Below are 20,397 nucleotides of genomic sequence, written 5' to 3' on the forward strand. Positions count from 1 at the left end.
TGGATTGATTGGCATGCAATCCAGAAGAACTGGAAATGGCATCCTACACATGTTCAAATAGCAGCTGTGTAGCTGGAAGGTGAACGAGTTTAGTTTCTGATGCACAATCACACTTTATGTCAAATCAATTAGATGTCCCCGCTGCATTAATAGTGCAATAAAAAACAAATTGCATTAAGTGAACATGGACCTCATGTTTGCCATCACATAATGCAGAGTCCCACTTACATCAGTTTAAGATCCCCATTGTCTGCATGATGGTGCACCAGCCCTTTAGACAATAGCTCCTCTCTGAAACCAGGGAAACCTCGCCACAGTATGGGTCAAAAGAGTCCTATTGTCCCATCTTCTATTGTGCTGCTGGAGTAGCCTGCAAACAGAACACTGTCAGCCTTTGTCTTTGTCCGGATCAGCTGTGCAGCCCCCTTTTTCCCCCCTGCTCTGAGGAGTCCCATGTGGCTGCCATGCCCTACATGTCACCATAATAAAGTTAAGGACACTGCTTTTACAGTTGATAATGGAAAGGCAAATATGTTTCACCAGTTGAACGTTGAGGAAATTGGAGAGTTCAGCATATGCGTGGGCCTGAGGGCTTTTCCCGCCTCTCACAATGACGTCCCTGTGATTTGCTCAGTGCAAAGGAGTCTGGGAAAAAAGGGTTTGTCACATTCTGGAGGGATGTTTTCTTGAAAGTGAAAAACGTATCTCTGGTACTTTCATGGATACTAATCATTTTCCATTAGAAGAATTAGAAAAAGTATTAAAAAATGTATCGTAAAAGTGATACCAACATGTAAAACTACTCAGTTACAGGATAAAGTGACGCTAAATATAAAATGACAGTAAAATAACTAGTATCAATAGCTGTACAGATAGATGGAGTGGTGTTAAAGTACAATATTTCTACCTGAAATGTAGGAGAATTGCGTAAAACGGAAAAATTCAAGTACAATGAACAAGAGCCTTGAAGATTAAGTAAATCACTTGAGTTTACATGCCTATATTATTAATTCCCACAACTGCTTTGACTGTATATAACATTAAGAAGGAGCCTAAATAGCACTGAGATTATGTATTTTAAATTGCTAAAGTTCTTTTGATTTGTATGGTACGATAATTTAATCGATATATTATCGTACCATACACTTTAACGTTGCAGTTGATAGAGATGGCGCTATTTTTAAGTGCTTTATATACTGCATATTAGCTTAATCTGTTTGTTGTTTATACATTCTATTTATAATCTGAATATGTGAAGAAACTATATTCGTTAAATACATGTAGCAGAGTAAAAAGATTCAATGTTTTCTCCTAGAATTTGGTGGAGTAGAAGTATAAGTAGCAGGACATACATTGAAAAATCTCAAGTAAAACTACAGGTACCTTCAAAATGACACTGGCAATAGTACCTAAGCCAGTGTACTTTCCACCACTGCACAAGACCATAATGTAGTAACTATATTGATGTTGAGCCAGTGACCAGAATTGACCAGCTTCGACTCTTTATTAGAATTGTTATGTAACAACGGCTGCAATTGGCCCGCTTTAAAATTCCAAATTTAAACTGACCATGTGATTGGACGACGCCCTGTTCGAGGGCAAGCGGATGGGCGGGGCTTTGGCAGAGTCGGGAGATTCATCTCTCCACATAGAGATTGTCGCGCCGCCAACCGGGACCACGTAGGAGGAGTACATCTTACTTTTTTGTTTGTATTTTGACTGTTTTCGCGTCGAATTGAAGCTCGGAAATGATGGGAAATGAATGAACACCAGGGGATTATTTTTTGTCGGGTGTCCCTGACGAAGAAATGCACAGTGAAGGGCGTTTACCGTGTTTTTTCCAGTGTGTTTTTCCTAACAGGTAGTGAGCCTCAGCGGTCAGTGAATGCAGCTCTAAAAGGAGACTGAATATCCCGCTTTGTAATCTCTTGACAGCCCTTTTAACCCATCTCTGGCTCGACGGAGGCTTGTAGCGGACACCGTACTCTTCACAGAAACATGGACTATGTGTTTGTTTGGTCATTTCGGAGTAGTTTTATGAATTTGTAACAGGTAGGTTTTGGTATTATTCACAATTAAAGCTGCAGCAACAACCTGTCGTCCGCCCCGGTTTGCTTGTATTTATCAACAGTAGCCCGTAGTAACGGCGACAAGGGGATTTTGTTGCTTAAAACGACTGGAAAAGTAAAGTCAATTGGTCATTTTATCGTATGTGTGCCATGCAGGGTATCTTGGCTGTATAGATTAATTCATGATGGCTGGTGTGCTTTTTTACACCGCAACCCTCTGTGTCTTGTTCTGCACTTTCCCCCTCCTTAAGAGAGACATTAATTCCGCTTTTATTTCACATGCATGCTCATATGCATGCTTGCTTTATGCTAAAATATTAAAGAGCCGTCAAATGTAAGATATTTTTTAACCAGCTGTAACAAAACACCTCCTCTTTGCACCTGCTCTTACCCACTTTAAGCTTCATACACTCAACATTGGTTAAAATGTATCATATATTGGATTTTAGAAACCCTTAATTCATGTTATACCATCAGAAAAATAACTGTAATAAGCCTCTTTTTTTAGTTCAATGTGTTTGTTGTAAAAGTTTATTTAGTATCACATTCATATTTATAAATATAAATAATTTAAGATAATGAATAGAGCTTATGATAGCTTAAATTTTGCTCTAATGTGTGCGTAACGGTCTGAATTTGAAGCTAAACATTGGTTGTCCTTGTTTGACCATGCTCATCATTCATGTAGGGATTTCTATGTGACATTTAATGGCTGTAGTAATTTTCATTAATGCATTTCAGGGTGTCTTATAGTGGCTCTAGTTTTACACTGTTGGCTATATCTTTTTAACCCAGGCTCATATTGTGGGTTGCATTTTGCACCGTGTCCTGCATGGGACAGTGTGCACAGCCTTTACCTCACTAACCTGCATCCTCTGTGTTTAGATTTCAGCCACTGACGGACATGAAGAAGGAGGACGGTGTGGATTAGGATCTTTTTTTCCCTTTTTCTTTCTTTGCTTTTCATTTTTTTTTGTTTTTGGTTTTCATCCTCTTCAACCTCAATGTCGTCTCTAAAGGACTTCTTCCTCCTGTGCGCTTCGAAATGAAATGATGGCAGCACGTTGGAGTGATTCCCCCCAGGACAATGAAGAGAGTATACACAGAGCCGTGACCCCGTCTTGCGAGGTAAGACTTTGGATGGTGTCTGTATACCAGACTGTTTTGGTTCACCGTACAGTCTGTCTTTTTTAAATGTGTGCGCACTTTCACAGCCCTGGCAGGGTGGCTTCTGAGTTAGCAGCTTGTGTGTGACCTTTGGCAGCGTGGCAGAGCATAATTTACATCTAAAAATGGTGTGTATTTTTCGCTAAATTCCTTATGGAACATCTATTTTTGACACAATGCTAGCTCTGTGCGACTTGACAGGACTGGAAAACACTTACATGTGTATTCATTAGTTATAAACCGTCACCTGAATACATGTGAAGCAGCTGTAACTTCATTAGCGCTCTTTCAAAGGTATTCTCACTTTCAGAAATGTGGTGACATGCCGCAGAAGTTGCAAAGTGTCCCTCAGAGCGAACGTGTTGGCGAAGTGTTATTGCGGGCAGCACATCACACCACATCTGCCAGAGTTCGGGGTGACGAAGTTCATTTTTTTCCCCACTCTGACCGCTGTTTAAGTGCACAAAGAGAGTTTTATACTTGCAGCGCTCGTCTTACTCGCTCTTTATGCGTCTGCATGCCAATCTCTCATAAATGGCACATTGTCAAGCTCATCCTTTTCCTGTTACGGTGGTTTCAACGGTTACATCATCATAATCATCATCAGAGTCCTGCTAGGCTTGATGCATGTCATAACAGCAGTGCAGCGGTGGCATGTTTTGGATTAATCCGTCATCAGAAAATGGCAACAGTGCTCTGTGCGAGTGTGTGTGCGGAGCTATAATCCTCTTACGAGAACTAGCTGAGGATGGACGACATAAATCTTTGGGAATTGGGTAACAGCTGATGGAGTAAAGGACGAGCACAGGGCGCAAACATTTGTTTAAAAGTGCCTAAAAGGGATGTTGTAGTAAATAAGCAGCATATACAACATCTGAAGTGTGTGTTTGGTTGTGTTTCGTGCCGTCACATCGAGAGCTTTGAGATAAAAAGGCCGGACTGAGTTGTCTTTCTTCTCCACTGGCTGCCTCAGTTGTCTCTGTGTTGCGGTTTTCCTCACATCCTACTCTGCAGTCTAATAAATGTTTCCCGTAACATCGCTTAACTCTCCCTCACGAACACCAAAGCCTGCACTCCCAGCTGTTGAGCAGAAGCATCAAAAATACATCAATTACTTGCTACTTTGCTAACTTCTTAGACTTGGATGCTCTCGAGCTTTGGATCAGCTTTGAATCAACTAAACCCACAGGAAGCCTGATATTTTAAGATTTATAAGATGGTTGAAAATATGCCAAAGACAGATCAGGAGGTGCTGCATACAAAAACAGGTCCTGGCAGGTGTATTGTCGCCCGCTACATCAGCCGGATGCCTCCATAATCATTGAGATTTGACTCCATCAGTTTTTAATGACCTGAAGGCCAAAACACTTGCGCCACACGTCTCGTAACGCCGCAGAAGGTGTGAGTCACCTGTGAGTCAATGCCGGTGTTAAGCCTGATTGTTTGCAGCCCGGGGCTCGACATGAAGGTGAGTCAGGTTTTTTTTTGCTACCTGATACCTCCTACAGCATGCACACAAACACAAACTTAGAGGCTTTACCAGGGCTAAGAGAGAGGCGAACAGTCAGTCACCAGTTTCAAGCTTGCACGCCAGACATGAAAGTATTTCCAGTTGACTTCTTTCTTCCTTTTTAGATTATTTTTTGTGCCTTTTATGCTTTTATTTATGGAGAGGACAGTTGAGAGTGTTGGAAACCGGTTAAGAGAGAATGGGGGAGGACTTGGGCAGAGGGCCGAGGGAGGGAGTTGAACCGATTTAACTGCTGAGCTAAATCGAGCTGACTTCTTTCTTTCTCTGCCCTAAGTAGGGTCACCATCAAATTTGTAGATCTGGCTCTTTTTTTAGATTTTCTTTTAGCTTGCTGAAGGATTTTAGTCATCATAAGACAGATCATAAGTTAGAAGAGAAACAAGCTAAGCTAATGTTAGCAGCAGCTCTGCTTGAGCCCACGAAGCCCCCTGCAAAAGTACATTGGAGAAACACAGATTTCTAACTTGAAACTGCTGCATGTAATGTTTTTATCGTCTTTTATCACTGGATTTGTTTGTTTTAGAGAAGAAAAACCTTTTAAACATTGAACACTGAAGATATTCTGACCTATAAAACTGAGCCTTAGCAGCGGCAGCTCAGCTCACAGCCCCTCCTGACATCCTGTATACCAAATAGCTTGGAGAAACACAGACGCGACGCGACGCAAAGCCGCTCGGCTCACAGCCCCTCCTAATGTTCTGTGTCTTCCAAAGAATATATCAGAGACACTAAAATGTCCGATAGACAACTTTAGCGCATGAAAATAAACTATATTATTGAGTTTAACTCGTCTCTCAGGCCTCTGTCAGTATCAGGGTACTTCGGGATCATATATTTTGGCCATATCGCCCGTCCGTAAGCTCCTCTGCTTCTGAACCGCCATGCCCCCCGGGGTGTAATGAGAGTATAGAGACCCCAGGCGGGACTCCCCCCTCTCTTTCGCCCTCTCCGCTGCATCATTTCAGCTCGTTAATGAGACACACAGACAGCCACCCTGCCCCACCCTGCTGCCGCCAAAGCGATGGTAGCAACGCTGGGGTAATTCAAGCACAGCTGCCCCCGTCATTAAGAGAAAAACACCCCACGTGTCTAACGTCTGCCTCCCTCTCTCTCTCTCTCTCTTGGCCTCATTCACATTCCCTGCCTCGCTCGACCTGCTGTCACACTGACACTGGCAGGGGAGTTGTGAAGCAGCTGAGGCCCCTAAGATCTATGTTTGAAGGCGACATAAAGAAATATTGATAATCAAAGTGTTTTCTTCGGACAAAGGATTATTTTCATTGTTGATTGATCTCCCAATTATTTTACAGAGTCCATCATGTTACAGTCCAAAGCCTAAAGTTGGTCCTTATTAACATTTTTGAGTGGGGAATCTGTTTGCTAAATTTGTTTTGGGCATTTTAAAAGACAAATTACTTGTTTTTACTAAAAATTCAAAAACAGATTCATCTTTTTTGACTTAATTATGCAGTTACTTTACTAATTGTTGTAGTTAGCGTAGCTTTAGCAAAGTGCTCGCCTTTACGGCTACCATGGTTGTTGAAAGTTTTCATTTGAATTTCATAAAAACATCAGCTCCTTGGTTTATCTTGTGTGAACATGCTGGCCGTGTAGCCGGCAGTTAGCGATTAACGACTTCCAGTCAAGACTTCCTTTTCCGCGTGCTGCGGTTTACAGAAAAAGAAACAGTTTTTCTTGTGATTTACTTTTATTAACAGGTCTTACCTTTGCCCAAATTTCATCATCATGATGCAGATTAGTAAAAAGTAAAAATGAAGCTTTGTCAGGTCTGTCCTCAAGAGGAGAAGAAAACTACTTTAAAATGCTCGTTTGTTGAACGGAGGTCGGATCGATCATTTCTGATGCATTCAAGGAAGTCGGGAAATCTGAACGGCTTTCGTGACACCGCGTCAGGGAATTTATCTCAAGCTGAATTTTAGATGTAGAGCAGATTGTTAGCTGAACTTGCTGCAGATGGGAGCCGGGATGTCATTACGGCTGATTACCTTCCCTCTGCTTTTGCTCTCCACATGGACTGTTTTTCCTGCATACGCCGCAGCCTGCTGATACCTGATTGGTCAATATTACTCAGACCAGAAGCGTACTACAAATGAACACCAGAACACTTGCCGTCCCTAAAAATCCACGTCCCTGCTGACAGATTCTACATTTCTATGTAGAATGTGTAAATAGAGATTAATTTCTTTGCTGCTGTTGTGTTGACTGTTCCTATTCCCTGTGTATTTTTCACTTTTGGTTAAACAAACCAAGACATTTGATCATTAAGTCAAGTAATATATTAATCAAACAAAAGAATTTATAGAAAGAATCAAACCGATTAGGAAATAATCTTAATTTGCTGCTTTAAAAGGGAGTGAGTTTCACCTTTGGCTGGTTGTTTTTCTCTCTCTCTCGTATCCTCCATCAATTTCACTTTTACCTTTTCAATTTTAATCAGAAAACTTGTGATGTAAATATTTGTTGCCATGGCGTATAGAGAGACAAATAGTGGATCAAGGTAAGGGAGAGCGCTAATGGAAAACAAACAGTGGTTGAACCCTCTCTCTAACACATATTGATCACATCTTCATTCATGTTGGAACAGATGAGACCAATGGCGGTGCTGCGAGTGCTGCTGATGCTGTGCTCTAAATATAGCCCCTCCCTACTCCATAAACCCCTGCTCTTTTTTTCCCCCCTCTCGCCTCGTCCACATGCTTGTCTTTCACCCGTCCTCTATTCCTGCGTGTTTTTCGTGCTGCTATATTTAACCCGTGGAAACATGGATGCTGTGTGCGTCGGAGAGGGAAAAATGGAATCACTGTGCTGGAAGTGCCGCTCGTTCGTCTCTACGAGCAGAGAATATGCGACTGTCGGTCAGGGCAGTATCATTTAAAGGTCGGGGGAAGGCGACAGTGGTCAGTTTGGGCCATGTCAGGGCCCGTTTTTTTCCAGAATTGCAGTCTTTTCCACATTTATCCACAGCCGCACACACTTTGTGTCAAAAAACAACTCACATTTCCAGTGTTAGAACCCAGCCCTAATAATTAAGCTAACCATGATGTCACTTTTTAAAGTCTGTGGGTTTATTTTAGTCCCTGCAAGGCAGGAAAAATCTAGAAGAAGATTGTAGTGTATCCAAAACGAAATGACATTTATCAGCGTTTGGTGACACGGCGGCTCATCAGTCTGAGCGGCGACAAAACACTTTAGATTTGCATACATTTGAAAAGCAAATGTGTGGAGCATCACAACAGGGTTCTTCTCTTTTCAGCAAACAAGACACTGACCGGGACATGACCTGGCTTCTCTTTTAGCACATACACTCACAGAGGGAAAGTGTCCTGGGATTAAGCGGCAGCATGCTCTCAGTTCTCATCAAAGTGAAACCAAAGCACGTTTTCAGGCATCACTTATCGGAATTAAACTTCCCAGCTATTGTCGCAATTTTTTCCTGGAAAAGACCAAAAGAGGAAATCTGGTACGCGTGCAGCATCAAACCCAAGGTCACCAGAAATATGTGTGTACGTGTGTGAGGTGGCCACCTAATCTTTTTCCTCTTGTGGAGAGGTGACGTTCACGCTCGGCACGGCTCCTCTGCGTGTCATCCTTCAGGCTGCTAAACGCACAGGCTGGCTACTGTCACACTAGACGCCATTATTCCGCTGGACGAAGGGAAAGCTGGATGATTGATGGATGGACGCGTTAAGGGAGGAAGGGAGGGAATGGGAAGAGGGCAGGGGTGTCGAGGCAGATATGAGCTGGAAAAAATGCCACCCTCTTTCTTTTCCTTCTCTTTTTTTTTGCCAATTGGCTCAATGTCACAGCTTCTTCTGCCTGAACGCCCCCCATATCTCCCTAGGATAGAGTCAGGGCAGGAAGAAGATGGTGAGAGATAGCAGTTTGGGGGTTGGGTTAGAAGGGGGGTTGTAGATGCAGCCAGACAGGCAGAACAGAACCAGTCTAATGCTCAGTGAGGCTGAGACGCTATCCATTACACATGCCCAAGGCATCTCCGTCAACAGACTCGACCTCTGTCTGACTCTGTCTTTGGTTTGGAGACATGACATACACGAGTCAGGGGTGTGAAGAGCATGAAGCGCTCCGTTTATCTGCTCATTTCTAAAGGCGGTATTCACCACTCTCCATCCTGTCATAATGTACGCCGATTATGTAATGTAGAGTGTAGTTGCTTGTAGATAAAACACAGACTGCAGCTCTGAAGCATTTTCGCATCTGAAAGGCTCCATATGATACTAGACCAAGATCGATTCGGGTTTTCTTATGACCGATACCGTACCAGGTCGTTGATCAACATCATTTGTGTCTTTTTACTTTGTTCAGGACATACTGTTTTAAATGTGCTATACAAATACATTTGACTTGACCTGACTTGACATCCTGATTTTATCGCGACAAATATATTGATTACTGATATGCCAATATAGTGATGTTTTAAACTGGATGCCTTTGTGGAAACCGTGGCATAGGAGCTCACTGTGGAGAACGTGTTGATACCGATATAGCTGTGATAGGACCATATCTGCCTTATAATGTAGGCCTACCGATATATCTATGATCGGACCAATATCGGCCTGACAATGTAGGCCTACCAATATATCTGTGGTCGGACCATATCGGTCTTTTAATGTAGGTCTACCGATACATCTGTGATCGGACCAATATCGGCCTGACAATGTAGGCCTACCAATATATCTGTGGTCGGACCATATCGGTCTTTTAATGTAGGCCTACTGATATATCTGTGGTCGGACCATATCAGCCTTATAATGCAGGCCTACCAATACATCTGTGATAGGACCATATCAGCCGTATAATGTAGGCCTACCAATATATCTGTGATAGGACCATATCGGCCTCATAATGTAGGCCTACCAATACATCTGTGGTAGGACTATATCGGCCTTATAATGTAGGCCTACCGTTATATCTGTGATAAGACCATATCTGACTTATAATGTAGACCTACCGATATATCTGTGATAGGACAATATTGGCCGTATAATGTAGGCCTACCAATATATCTGTGATATGGCCATATCGGCCTCATAATGTAGGCCTACCAATACATCTGTGGTAGGACTATATCAGCCTTATAATGTAGGCCTACCGATATATCTGTGATAGGACAATATTGGCCTTTTAATGTAGGTCTACCGATATATCTGTGATAGGACAATATTGGCCTTATAATGTAGGTCTACCGAAATATCTGTGATAGGACAATATTGGCCTTTTAATGTAGGCCTACCGATATATCTGTGATAGGACCATATCTGCCTTATAAAATAGGCCTACCGATATGTGATAGGGCCATATCGGCCATATAATGTAGACCTACCAATATATCTGTCAGATATATGGTATATTCATTGCAGATGGCGGTGCAAGTAGACAGAGTTTTACCTTCTTCCTTTTACTGTTGTTGTCTTTTAAACTGTAACCACGTGTCTATGAGAATCATTTGTTTTTTATCAACCTTATGTAACGAGTTCTTATCAGGACATATCTCAACCCGTGGTATTAGCAGTGTGGGCTTTGAGGTCGTGGCAGGAAACCACATTATTTCCTGTTAGCGTCAGCAGTGGAAATGAACAAGGGCACCCTGATGAAGGAGTGATTTCATGAATGGATGGCAGAGTTGCTCTATTTTTTTTTTTTGGAGCTACAGTCCTCTCTGGTTGGCTGTCCTGAGTTCAAGATTGAATTTATGACCAGTCGTCTATGTGAGTAAATATCATTTCCCCTGAATTGACCTCAGCGGCCTAAGTGGAGGCAAGCTGTTGTTGCTACAAAAACCACTGGGTTTTACGTCACCAAAGAAAAGAGCAAACACACTGTCATTTATTGGAACGGGTCATTTTTACGTTGTTGTGGTACTAAGACATTATTTTACACAGATTTGGGTTCTAGAAATGGAAACGAGGAATTTTTTGATTGCTGATCTTGGAAAACAGGCAGTTTGAGGAAGTGATGTTGGGTTTTGGGAACTTTGAAAACTAAATATTGATGATAATCATTAGTAAAGCTAGTACGAATCTCTAGCTCGAACCCATACTCTTGTACACTAAACGCCCAGCTGTGGTCTTTGGGTATGGTACTGTCATGCAGGAAAATTTGTCAGCCTGACGTCCTCATCTATTTTCTTTCAGTGAGATCATGTAACCTCTACATATTTGAACATGCATGCTGTCCCTGTTGTTTTGCATACTGTAGGAGGGGTTTGTGTGTCCAGAGAGCACCACAGGATCCATAACTCAGGATTGATTGGATTATATTGGCTTCAGCGTGGGGGGAGGAGGGCTCATGCTTTTACTCTTTCCTGGCCTGTTGCCGGCTGGTGATGGAGGAGCTGCAGCTTGTACACATGTTGCTGCATGATGTCATGGCGGTTTATTGTGTAGATGTTTTTCACAGACAGTTGTATCGCTAGTGCCTACGACAACACAGCTCCCAGGTTCATGGGAAATGCAAACCCTTCCACCACGTTAATAAGACACACCTCATTTTATCCACCCATCCATTTTCTTCATGTTTTCTTTTATTCTATAATTCAAACTAAATTGATGTCTAAAACTTTGACATTTTTATAAAGAAATAACAAGCGATGCCTGCGAGTATTTTATAGATTTTTAACATCTCAGGGAGCTTTTCCAGCTTAGTTTAAGGTAGTTTATTATGTTGGAGCATTGTCCTACATTAAGGTCCTTTTTAAGAGTTGCTTGGCCTAGATATTTTGTAAACATTGCGTCACCGTTGCAGATCTCGGGAGGAGATTTGCTAGTTCTAATCCCTTTGACTTCTTAAGCATTTGTAATGTTTTGTTTCAAGTGTAAGAAAAACAAGGACTTTGATGTGTTTCAATTTCAAGGCAGCTTACATCACAATTTAAGAGTCTTTGTTTACTGAGAGATTGTCCTGGTCATGTCTTAGGCCTACATGTTTAGCCCTTATGTGATGAATGCAACAACAAGAATGGGGATAGACCATAATCTATTTAAACACTTGCGCCAAACCCTTTGACTGTAAGGCCAAAGTTCATTGTTGGTGGCCCAAACGTAATCTTATTTAAAAACTATTTGAAAAGTGAAATTTAATACAAGTTAACATGATTCCTTAAAGGGGGGTATTATGCTAATTTCAAGCTTCATATTTCCCTCTGTTATACCTGTGGAGTAGCTAAGCTTAGCATAATTTACAGTTAAAATAACAGATTTTTTTCACACTGGTTCTCACTGCAGGTCCTCATTCAGCCTCTGCCTGAAACGGCTCTGTTCCTTTAAGAAACCCCGCCCCAATAAGCCCGCTTTCTTCTGATTGGCCAGTTCATCCGAAGCCTGCTGAGGCTGCTAGAAAAAAACTGTGAAAAACCTGGCATTCACAGCAGCCTGCAGACTGAACCGAGAAGCCTGGGGATTACTGCAACATACTTTAACCTACAGATTTGAAACTTCACCCACGTTTAGTCTGGACATCCAACAATGTAAAATTATACGTGCTGCTACACCTGCTCAAGCTCTTCTGGCGTGCATCGGTTCAAGAGCTGGACCACTGGGTTTTTCTCACCCCAGAGCATAGATATTGGGATGTATGTGGCATCCCAATAATGTCTATAACTGTGCGTTAGTAAAGGCTCACAGCATTGCGATTAAACTTTGTGGCCACAGGCTTTATTGCCATTGTTACTATGAAATCCTTAAGGCTTTTAGACAAGCCCTGATATGCTTATTTTTTTATCTTCAATATCTAAATAAGTGTCTTTTACAGTAAACCAGTCCAACTGACTCCACAGTCAAAGGAACCACAGAGGTGTTGTGTTGATAATACAGAGCACTAGCACGATGTAAGAGTTATGGAGGGCAAGCAGAGAAGAGCAGCGAGTGATCACCTCCCCAACCACTCTGTTGATAGTGTGCTGTGGGGCCGGGGGGTTGCCATGTCTGGTCACGGCCTGAGTGCGGCCTGTGGGACTTGGCTGACCTTTCTGACCAGACTGTGAGTGTAGCCTCCTGACCTAACACAGACTCCTGTGTCTGTGTTATCGCTCAAGTTGTCTCTACTCTATTTTTAGTTTTATCCAGTTTTTGTACAAGATTTGGTGCACTAAAAGACTGTGATACATGTTTCTGCAACCGTGATAGGACCAGGGTTGTCACAGTGGCGTGTAGGTTTCTGATGCTGTTATCTGCGGTGGATAATGAGCTTTCGTGGTAAGTTGACATCCGGGGGATCCCTGTTATTGAGAAAAGAGGAGTGACACATAGTATTAAGAGGGTATTTAAAAATGTATGAATGTCTTAAACCCCACCTCGGGCTACTCTTTGCTCCTAAGTGGTTGTGGCGTTCCTCATTTGATGTGAGCTCTGATGAAGCCGCCTCAAAGCTCATGTCACAATCACAACCATCTGGACGTCAAACAGCATCAAAGGCTGAAGGAACATAAACAACCCCAGACAACTATTTACTGGCATCCAGTAGTTTCTGGATTCTCTCTTCGTGCATATCCGGCATATTTCTCTTTCTCAAAAGTGATGTGACATCCCGCTGTGAGAGGAAGTCTTTAAGTTGATGTTGATTTACTCTAGAGAGCCGACTTTTTTGCTCTGCAGCGGTGGGGGCTGCGGCACTCGTCTTGCCTTGTGTCGGGGAGTCTTCCCCCTGCAAAGTAGGGTGAAGATTTTTTGCAGAGTAATGAAATAAATAACTCAGGCGGGATGCAGTCCTGCATTGCCGGCAAAGTGCAGAATCAGTCAGGTTTGGAGCTAGAGCCAGAGAGAGAGCATGCAGTCACAAGCCTCAGGTGCATTCATCATGTTAGACATCAGAGGGAGGTAAATAAGTGGCAGAGATCTTTGCCTTTCCTTGGCTGTGTCCAGAGGAGTCCGAGCAAGAAGAAAGAAATCAGTCTGTCCTTCTAGATGTCCTGCAATGCGGCCTGATGATTTAGAGTGAGCCTTTGCTGCTCTGCTTCTCGGGCTGCCTCAGCCTGGTACCGCTGCAGAGACGAGCACGGGGAGGCACAGCCGGCTGGGAAGACACACAGTCACAGGGAGTGAGACAGAAATGATCAAAAAGAGAGCGACAAGGGACAAGGAAGTGCAGTGTCCTCCATCGTCTTTTCGGCTTCTTTTCCACCGGTGAGTCTGCATTCTGCTGCGTAAAGATGGTGATGCCTCTCCTGCACGTCGATACCCAGGTGGACCTTTTCCCTCCGGACTGCTGACAAGTCTTTTCTGCCGATTCCCTCTCTCTCTCTGGAAGGCTGTTTTTCTTTATTTCCTTATGAGATAATCCCCAGAGTTTTTGCGCAACACGAGTCGTTAACATATTGCTAATGAAGCACGTCTGGGGCGATGGCCACAGCGGATACAGTATGATGCCTGCTGGGCTCGCAAATGGGAACAGAGATGCACCCTTCGCCTTCTGCTGCTGATTATTCATGTCAAGGTGGCATCGAGGCACAGCGGGGTGCGGCGGGGCACAGCAGGCTTAGGGACACGCAGCTGAGGGGCAGGTGTCTGGGCAGCTTGGATTTCTTCAGTGCAATGTGAAATGGCTCATCTGAAAGTTCTCGACTGCATGATTAACAACAACTGGAGCCTGATCTGTGACCTGTACTGCGCCTGGAACAATCAGGTCAGTTGTGCCTGTAATTCTTAAGCATTTGACGTAAAGGATGGAGGGGGATACCGTCTGTCTTATTAAAGATTTTTTGGCATCTTTAGCGTTTTATTGATAGTGACAGGTGAGCTTGTCCCAAAGGTCCTGGGCTAAAATTGAACTGGTATATATCCTGACCACCACGCCACCACAGAGCCCCATTAGTTTCTTATCATATGTCAAACTGGGAGCTACCGCAGCGTCAGAGTAGTAACCTCCTGGCTACGGAAGAGCCAGGACAGGCTACCCAAATGGCTTTGTGGAACAAGTGGACGCATCCTCATGGTTTAAAAAATGTAGCCAATTTGGAAGCGCCATAAATCTTTGTACCGACCAGAAACGGCGCATAAGTCTATCAATTGATTTATGACTTCAGTAAACACTTTCGTATGGCTAGTTTTAAGTCTTCCCCAACACGGTTAAAACAGGGTATACTTTAGGGTGTGGTTTCGTGCGATTGGGAGCCCCTCCTATGGCAACCTGTCTGGACGCATAGCAATGATACCCAGCCTCTCGTCCAAATATGGTCACTTCTGGCTCCAAAAACCCAAGATGGCGACTGCAAAAAGACCTTAAAACAAGTCCGAAACCAATTGGTGATGGGATGGTGGCTACACCTACTACTTATTTGCAATGTACGAGCTTATGTAATCCCCTGACAGAAATAGTTCTGAAGTCATAACATTGCAAAGCACTCATACCAGAGTTGTTATTCTTGCAGCTGGATGTACAGCATGTACATTTAGGTCACCCTTCCTCACCCCTCTTTATGAGCGTTCCTCCGTCTCTGTCCACCGTTGCTCTCTGGAGTTCTTCAGGAAAGGCATCCCTGACATCTCGCGTATTAATAGCCGGCATTCATTCAGTAGTGCGGTGTGGAACTGGAGTCTCTGGAGTGCTTGGCATGCTGACCTCTGATTGTCCCTGTTCTTTCAGACTGAGTGCCTCATGCAGCCTCAGGTGGTTTGAGGCTAAACCTGATAAAACTGATTCTCAGGAATCTAGTTATTTAACAGGTGATGTTGAATCTCTCTTTCTCTTGACTCCAATTCAAATCAGGTGGTTTCTTCTTCTTATTTTTTTGTTGTGAATGGCCTCGTTAAGACATTTCACACCCTTGAAATTACAAAGCTACGTGAAGTTTGGACGACCTAATATTTTGGATGCAGCCTTAGATCAAAGGCCGGCTGGTAAAGTCCAGTGGAGGATGTTCATTTTTAATGAGATGGGATGTTAAGTTCAAAGCTTCAAAGGTCGAAACCTTTCTATGTTCAGAGAGTGCCGTATTTGCCTGTGAATCTGAACACATGAATGTGGACGTTCTCTCTACCATACAGTGCTCTTTGTGGTGCTATTTGTATGTATCCATTTGTCTCCCTATGCACAGAAGTCAACTTGGCACCCGTACTAACACTTCATATCTCCGACATGCCTTTTCAGCTTACTGGAAACTCACACAGAAAGCTCATTGTTTTTCGTGAATTTTCCCCTCTCCCCTTTTTTCATTTCACCATGGAATGCCTGATGTGAGGAGCAAAGAAGTCTCGCCGTGTCGAGCGTCGCAGCTCTCTGGTATGCCCCTTCCCCTAATTTAATTTTAGCAGTGCTGAAAATTGCTTGCGTCCCAAGCCGAACTGATAGGCCTCTGTTTCCAGAGAGCCTCTGCTGTCCAGGGCGCTGAAAACGGCCTTTGTGCGCCAGTGGCTCAGCACGGAGGCCTCATGAAATATTTACAGGGTAACACCTGGTGTGAGCCGGAGAGAGAGAGAGAGAGGAGCCGGGGGAAGCAACAACACTGTGACCAATAACAGCCAGGCCACAGCTCTATTAATGTGTTGTCCTGACAAAAACATTTGGCGTGGCATTGTTTGATTTTTGGCATTCAAAGGCAAGTCAACGAAACAAAGAATCAGTCACAAAACTATTTACAGCTAAAAGAATGAATGGATTTATGGATGTTTTGATAACCAGTTAATCGTTTTTAAATCAAAACTAGAGGGAATACCAAACATTCCTTGGCTCTAACTTCTCATATTAGAGGATCTGCCCTTCTTTCTTTGCCATACTTCATTGTGAAATGAATATTTTAAGGCTTCCAACCAAACTATCAAACAAGTAAGACAATTGAGGACAACATCTTGACTTGTTTAAAGCTGTGACGGTCATTAATTTAGCTTTTTGTTTTTACATTTCAGATTTTTAGCTGTGTATTACCAAGAATTTGGCAATGCGATACGTATCAAGATACAGGGGATACGATTCAATATATTGTGATATATTGGTTTATAATAAGCAAGGCGGTATATTGGTTTTATGCAAGCGATATATGCTTACTGCTAGGCCGGAGTGGAACAGTCCATTAGCTGTGCGATGAACAATCCCAAGCGGCGCCCAGTTAGTGACGCGTTTTCATCAGCCAGCAGTGGTTGGTCTGCCAGAGAGGGTAGGCGGAGCTAAGCGGCTGCTTTTCCGCTCTCTGCAAGTGTTGCGAGTAAACAGTTATCTACTATGGCTGAACAAACAAAGAAAAGATGGATGACTACAGATACAACTTCAACAATAAGTGAAAATCCAGAGAAGAAGAAACAAACTCGACGCTCAGATGAAGCAAACAGTCTGAAAAGGAAAGCGACCGTCAGCCAGGAAAATCAAGAGTTACAACCGGAGCCAACCGTGGACGTCACACATGCAGCACTGTCTGGATATGTGGCTCTGGCAATTACTGTTTATCGCCATAGAGAACAAAACTTGAAGTGTACTGCTAATTTCTTACACATCCAGTGATAATACCTGCTTTTTTTCTGCCCAACATGCATTTAAGTAGAAAAGTATAATTCAATTTAGGAGGTATCAAGTTCCATCATTTCAAAGTGTCCCTTATGTAGGACATTCTGTACATCTAAAACAATTATACAGAGCATCATCCCACCCCTTGTTGTCGTTGTGTGCGTTCTTGGATATGTCTGAGTGTCCCCACTTTGTTCTGAGGAGTGGCTTTAACATGGCACAAGGGGGTTAAACAGCAGAGTCTATGTGTCAGAGGGCTCACTGTCACGACCCTGCTCTGTCAAAAACCTCAAAGAGCGACCAGGATTAATAATTCATAGATGAGGAAACCAATTATACAGGGCTTTGCTCGCATCTGGGTGGGGGGGGGGGACCCCGGGGACTCTAATTGGCCCACCTGCTCTCTGTCTCTGAGGGGTCGGCTGAGGTGGCTGGATGCGAGGGCGGTGGGTATGTCCTCTCTTTGTTTGAGCTCTTCGTGTGGGGGGATGGCTCGCTTTGTGGTGTGTTGGTAGCCACTTCAGCTGACATCCCTGCAGTGACGGACCACACCCAGCACAGGAGGGAGGGGCTTTTCAATGCCCGTCAGTGCTTCATTTTAAATCTCCAAGGGAAGCAAGAAAAAAGATATCACTGATATAAAAGTACAGCTACATGGAGTGATTATTTTTATTGTTAATTAATTAGGAAAAAGTGTCTGACATGCTTGTTTACCTGTTTCTACGCCTGAACAGTCAATAAATGCTTTTGTTGGTCGTAAGAATCGTCAGTTTTGTTCGTCATGTATCGTCTTAATCTAAATATCGTTTGGTGTTGGACCTCTTGTCGCACAAAACAAGATATTTTTAGACATCACCTATTGATAAACCACTCATAAGTATAATGGTTATTTGGAGGATTCATTGTTTAGTCTATGAAATGCCCGAAAAATTGTGACCAACACTGAAGCCCACCGCCCAACATTTGGGTGAGATTTTTCCAAACGTATCACCGATTAAAATGATTGCTTGTTGCAGCCTTAAGCAAACACTAAACTTGCGAAGCACCCAACAAGTACGCTCTAGTGGAAAGCCACCCTTAGGCTCTTTGTACTCTTGTAGCAAACTCTTCTTTTGGAGGTAATTTGGGCCTCTGATGTGCATCGGCCCACTTTTGTCTGCTCTCTCTCTCTGTCTGTCTGTCCCTTTCTCTCCTCTCTCCTTCCATCTCCATCTCTCCTTTGTGAGGAGGAATTCCAGGCTGTTGGCCCGCACAATTGCCCCTTCCATTAGCATATGAAAGCGGCCGAGGGGCAGCGAGCGAGGCGGGAAAAAGGGAGGGACGGAGAGTCATAAAACTTCCAAATCAGTCCCAAGCAGACGTCGGAACTTTAATCAGCCTCGTGGTTGCACATGTGCCTGTGTGGCAAATATTTCCCTCAGGGACGTCCCGAACGCTCCGAAGAATGAGAAACAGATCTGCTCTTTTTATCACTCTGGTTTCATTCATGGTTATTGTTCCGCCTGGCAGTTTGAGCAAATCAATGATATCTGACAAGCTTATCTCGTCAGCCCAAGATGTCCAGACTTTGATGGGCACACTGCTCGCTCCTTGTACGCTTCTGTCAACCGTAAAATCAATCGATCTGAAGGATTTGCTTCGCTAGCTTGAGATCTTATTGTGGCCCCGATGACGTTGTCCATCCAAGTGTTTTCTTTTTATTTCAAAATTGGGAAAGACATTGGACTAGTTTATCACACTGCGTCTGAGCAGTTTACACCTCTGTTCTGCCTTTTTATTGATCATGATCAGTGTTGTCGTTCTTTAAAGAAGAGCACATAATTTAGAAGTATGCATCCTTCATTTTTTATCGTGAGCGCTTATATTTTAGGCTCTCAAAATTATCTGACATGAAGATAAATATCGGCCAGGCTGATTATCGGCGCCGATATTCGGTATTTTGACAATTATTATTATTATTTTTTTAATCCGACGGCCGATAAGAGATCAATTTAAAACAGGGTTATTTTGGCTCTGATGCAGCCGTGCGTCTCTGTCTGCAGTCACTACTCTGTCTCCAGCATTGTCCCACCCACAGCACTGATTGGTTACACGCAGAGCCATGGGACGGGTAACAGCCAATCAGCAGAGAAAGCTGTGCATGCAGAGTGCTCACACACACGGCAGAGAGGAGAAAAAGTTCATTTCTTTGCAAATGTTATTTAACTTTGTTTTATTTACTTAATAAAACTTCAGGAAGTTATTTATTTATTTATTTATTTAAATTTTCAGTGAACTTTATAAGAGATGCTGCTGACCCTGGGAACTCCCTGCGCTTATGTTTGTTTGTTTAATAAACATATGCTTAAAGGCATTTAAACAAAGTTAAGTGTTGGAGTTTGTATTATTCAAAATTTTGACGCCAATATTTTCACTTTTACTGCAATTGAATATCGACTCCAAATATCGGTTATCGGCCTCCTTGACTACTGATAATCGGTATCGGTATCGGCCCTGAAAAAACCATATCGGTCTATCTCTAATAAATAGTCAAATGGAAACTGTGGTTTTCTGAGACTCAGTTTTATTCCTTTAGCATTTAAGCTAGCTTTATCTGCATGCAAAAGCTTGAAGATGCAATTGCCTGGTTGATAAACTGTAAAGCCGGCGTTGTGTCAGCGAGTTGGGACGTACTGAGGCATTAAACCATGAAACAATACCTCCCGCTGAGACAGGTTAATGTTTACACACAGAGTACCTGAACCTCTGACCTGCACCTCAGAGGATATTAAATCTAGAGAGTTAAAAAAATACAGAAATTGTCTTTCACATTTTTCAATGAATCAGTTTCTACTCTTCAGAAGTAGGTCACATTTGATCCTCCAGCACCAAGAACTGCAAGACAACCCTCCCCTGGCTACTATTGCTGTGTCATTGTCGCCGCATACAGCTGCATACTACGGGGTTTCCTTCGCCGTAGTCTCGGGGCGTCTCCGCCTGTGGTCGTAAATCCGAGCTGCACTGTCGTCCTCAGCAGTTTGGCTGCGTTTGTAGTGAAAGCAACGTGAACAGAATGCTGATTCACCTCATGCTGCCACACTAACCCTCTCTCCCCCTCCCCACACATGCACGCAGACATAATCCCCATGACATGTGTGCACAGTGCTGCAGTAAACATATGTA

At 43.2% G+C, this 20,397-nt stretch overlaps 1 protein-coding gene across 1 annotated transcript in view; it reads left to right on the forward strand.

Annotated features, from left to right (window-relative positions):
- The first annotated feature begins 2,981 nt into the window (after positions 1-2,981).
- arhgap21a (Rho GTPase activating protein 21a) overlaps positions 2,982-20,397 on the forward strand; it is a 97,297-nt gene continuing 79,881 nt past the window's right edge. Inside the window, exon 1 of the mRNA XM_069666856.1 lies at positions 2,982-3,197. Within this exon, the coding sequence (XP_069522957.1) occupies positions 3,120-3,197 (78 nt within the window). The 5' untranslated portion in view covers positions 2,982-3,119. The remainder of the gene's footprint in view (positions 3,198-20,397) is intronic.

Source organism: Semicossyphus pulcher, unplaced genomic scaffold (genome assembly GCF_022749685.1).
Source record: "Semicossyphus pulcher isolate SPU_LCO1_2020_fin unplaced genomic scaffold, fSemPul1.0.p SCAF_18, whole genome shotgun sequence".
Lineage (NCBI taxonomy): Eukaryota > Metazoa > Chordata > Actinopteri > Labriformes > Labridae > Semicossyphus > Semicossyphus pulcher.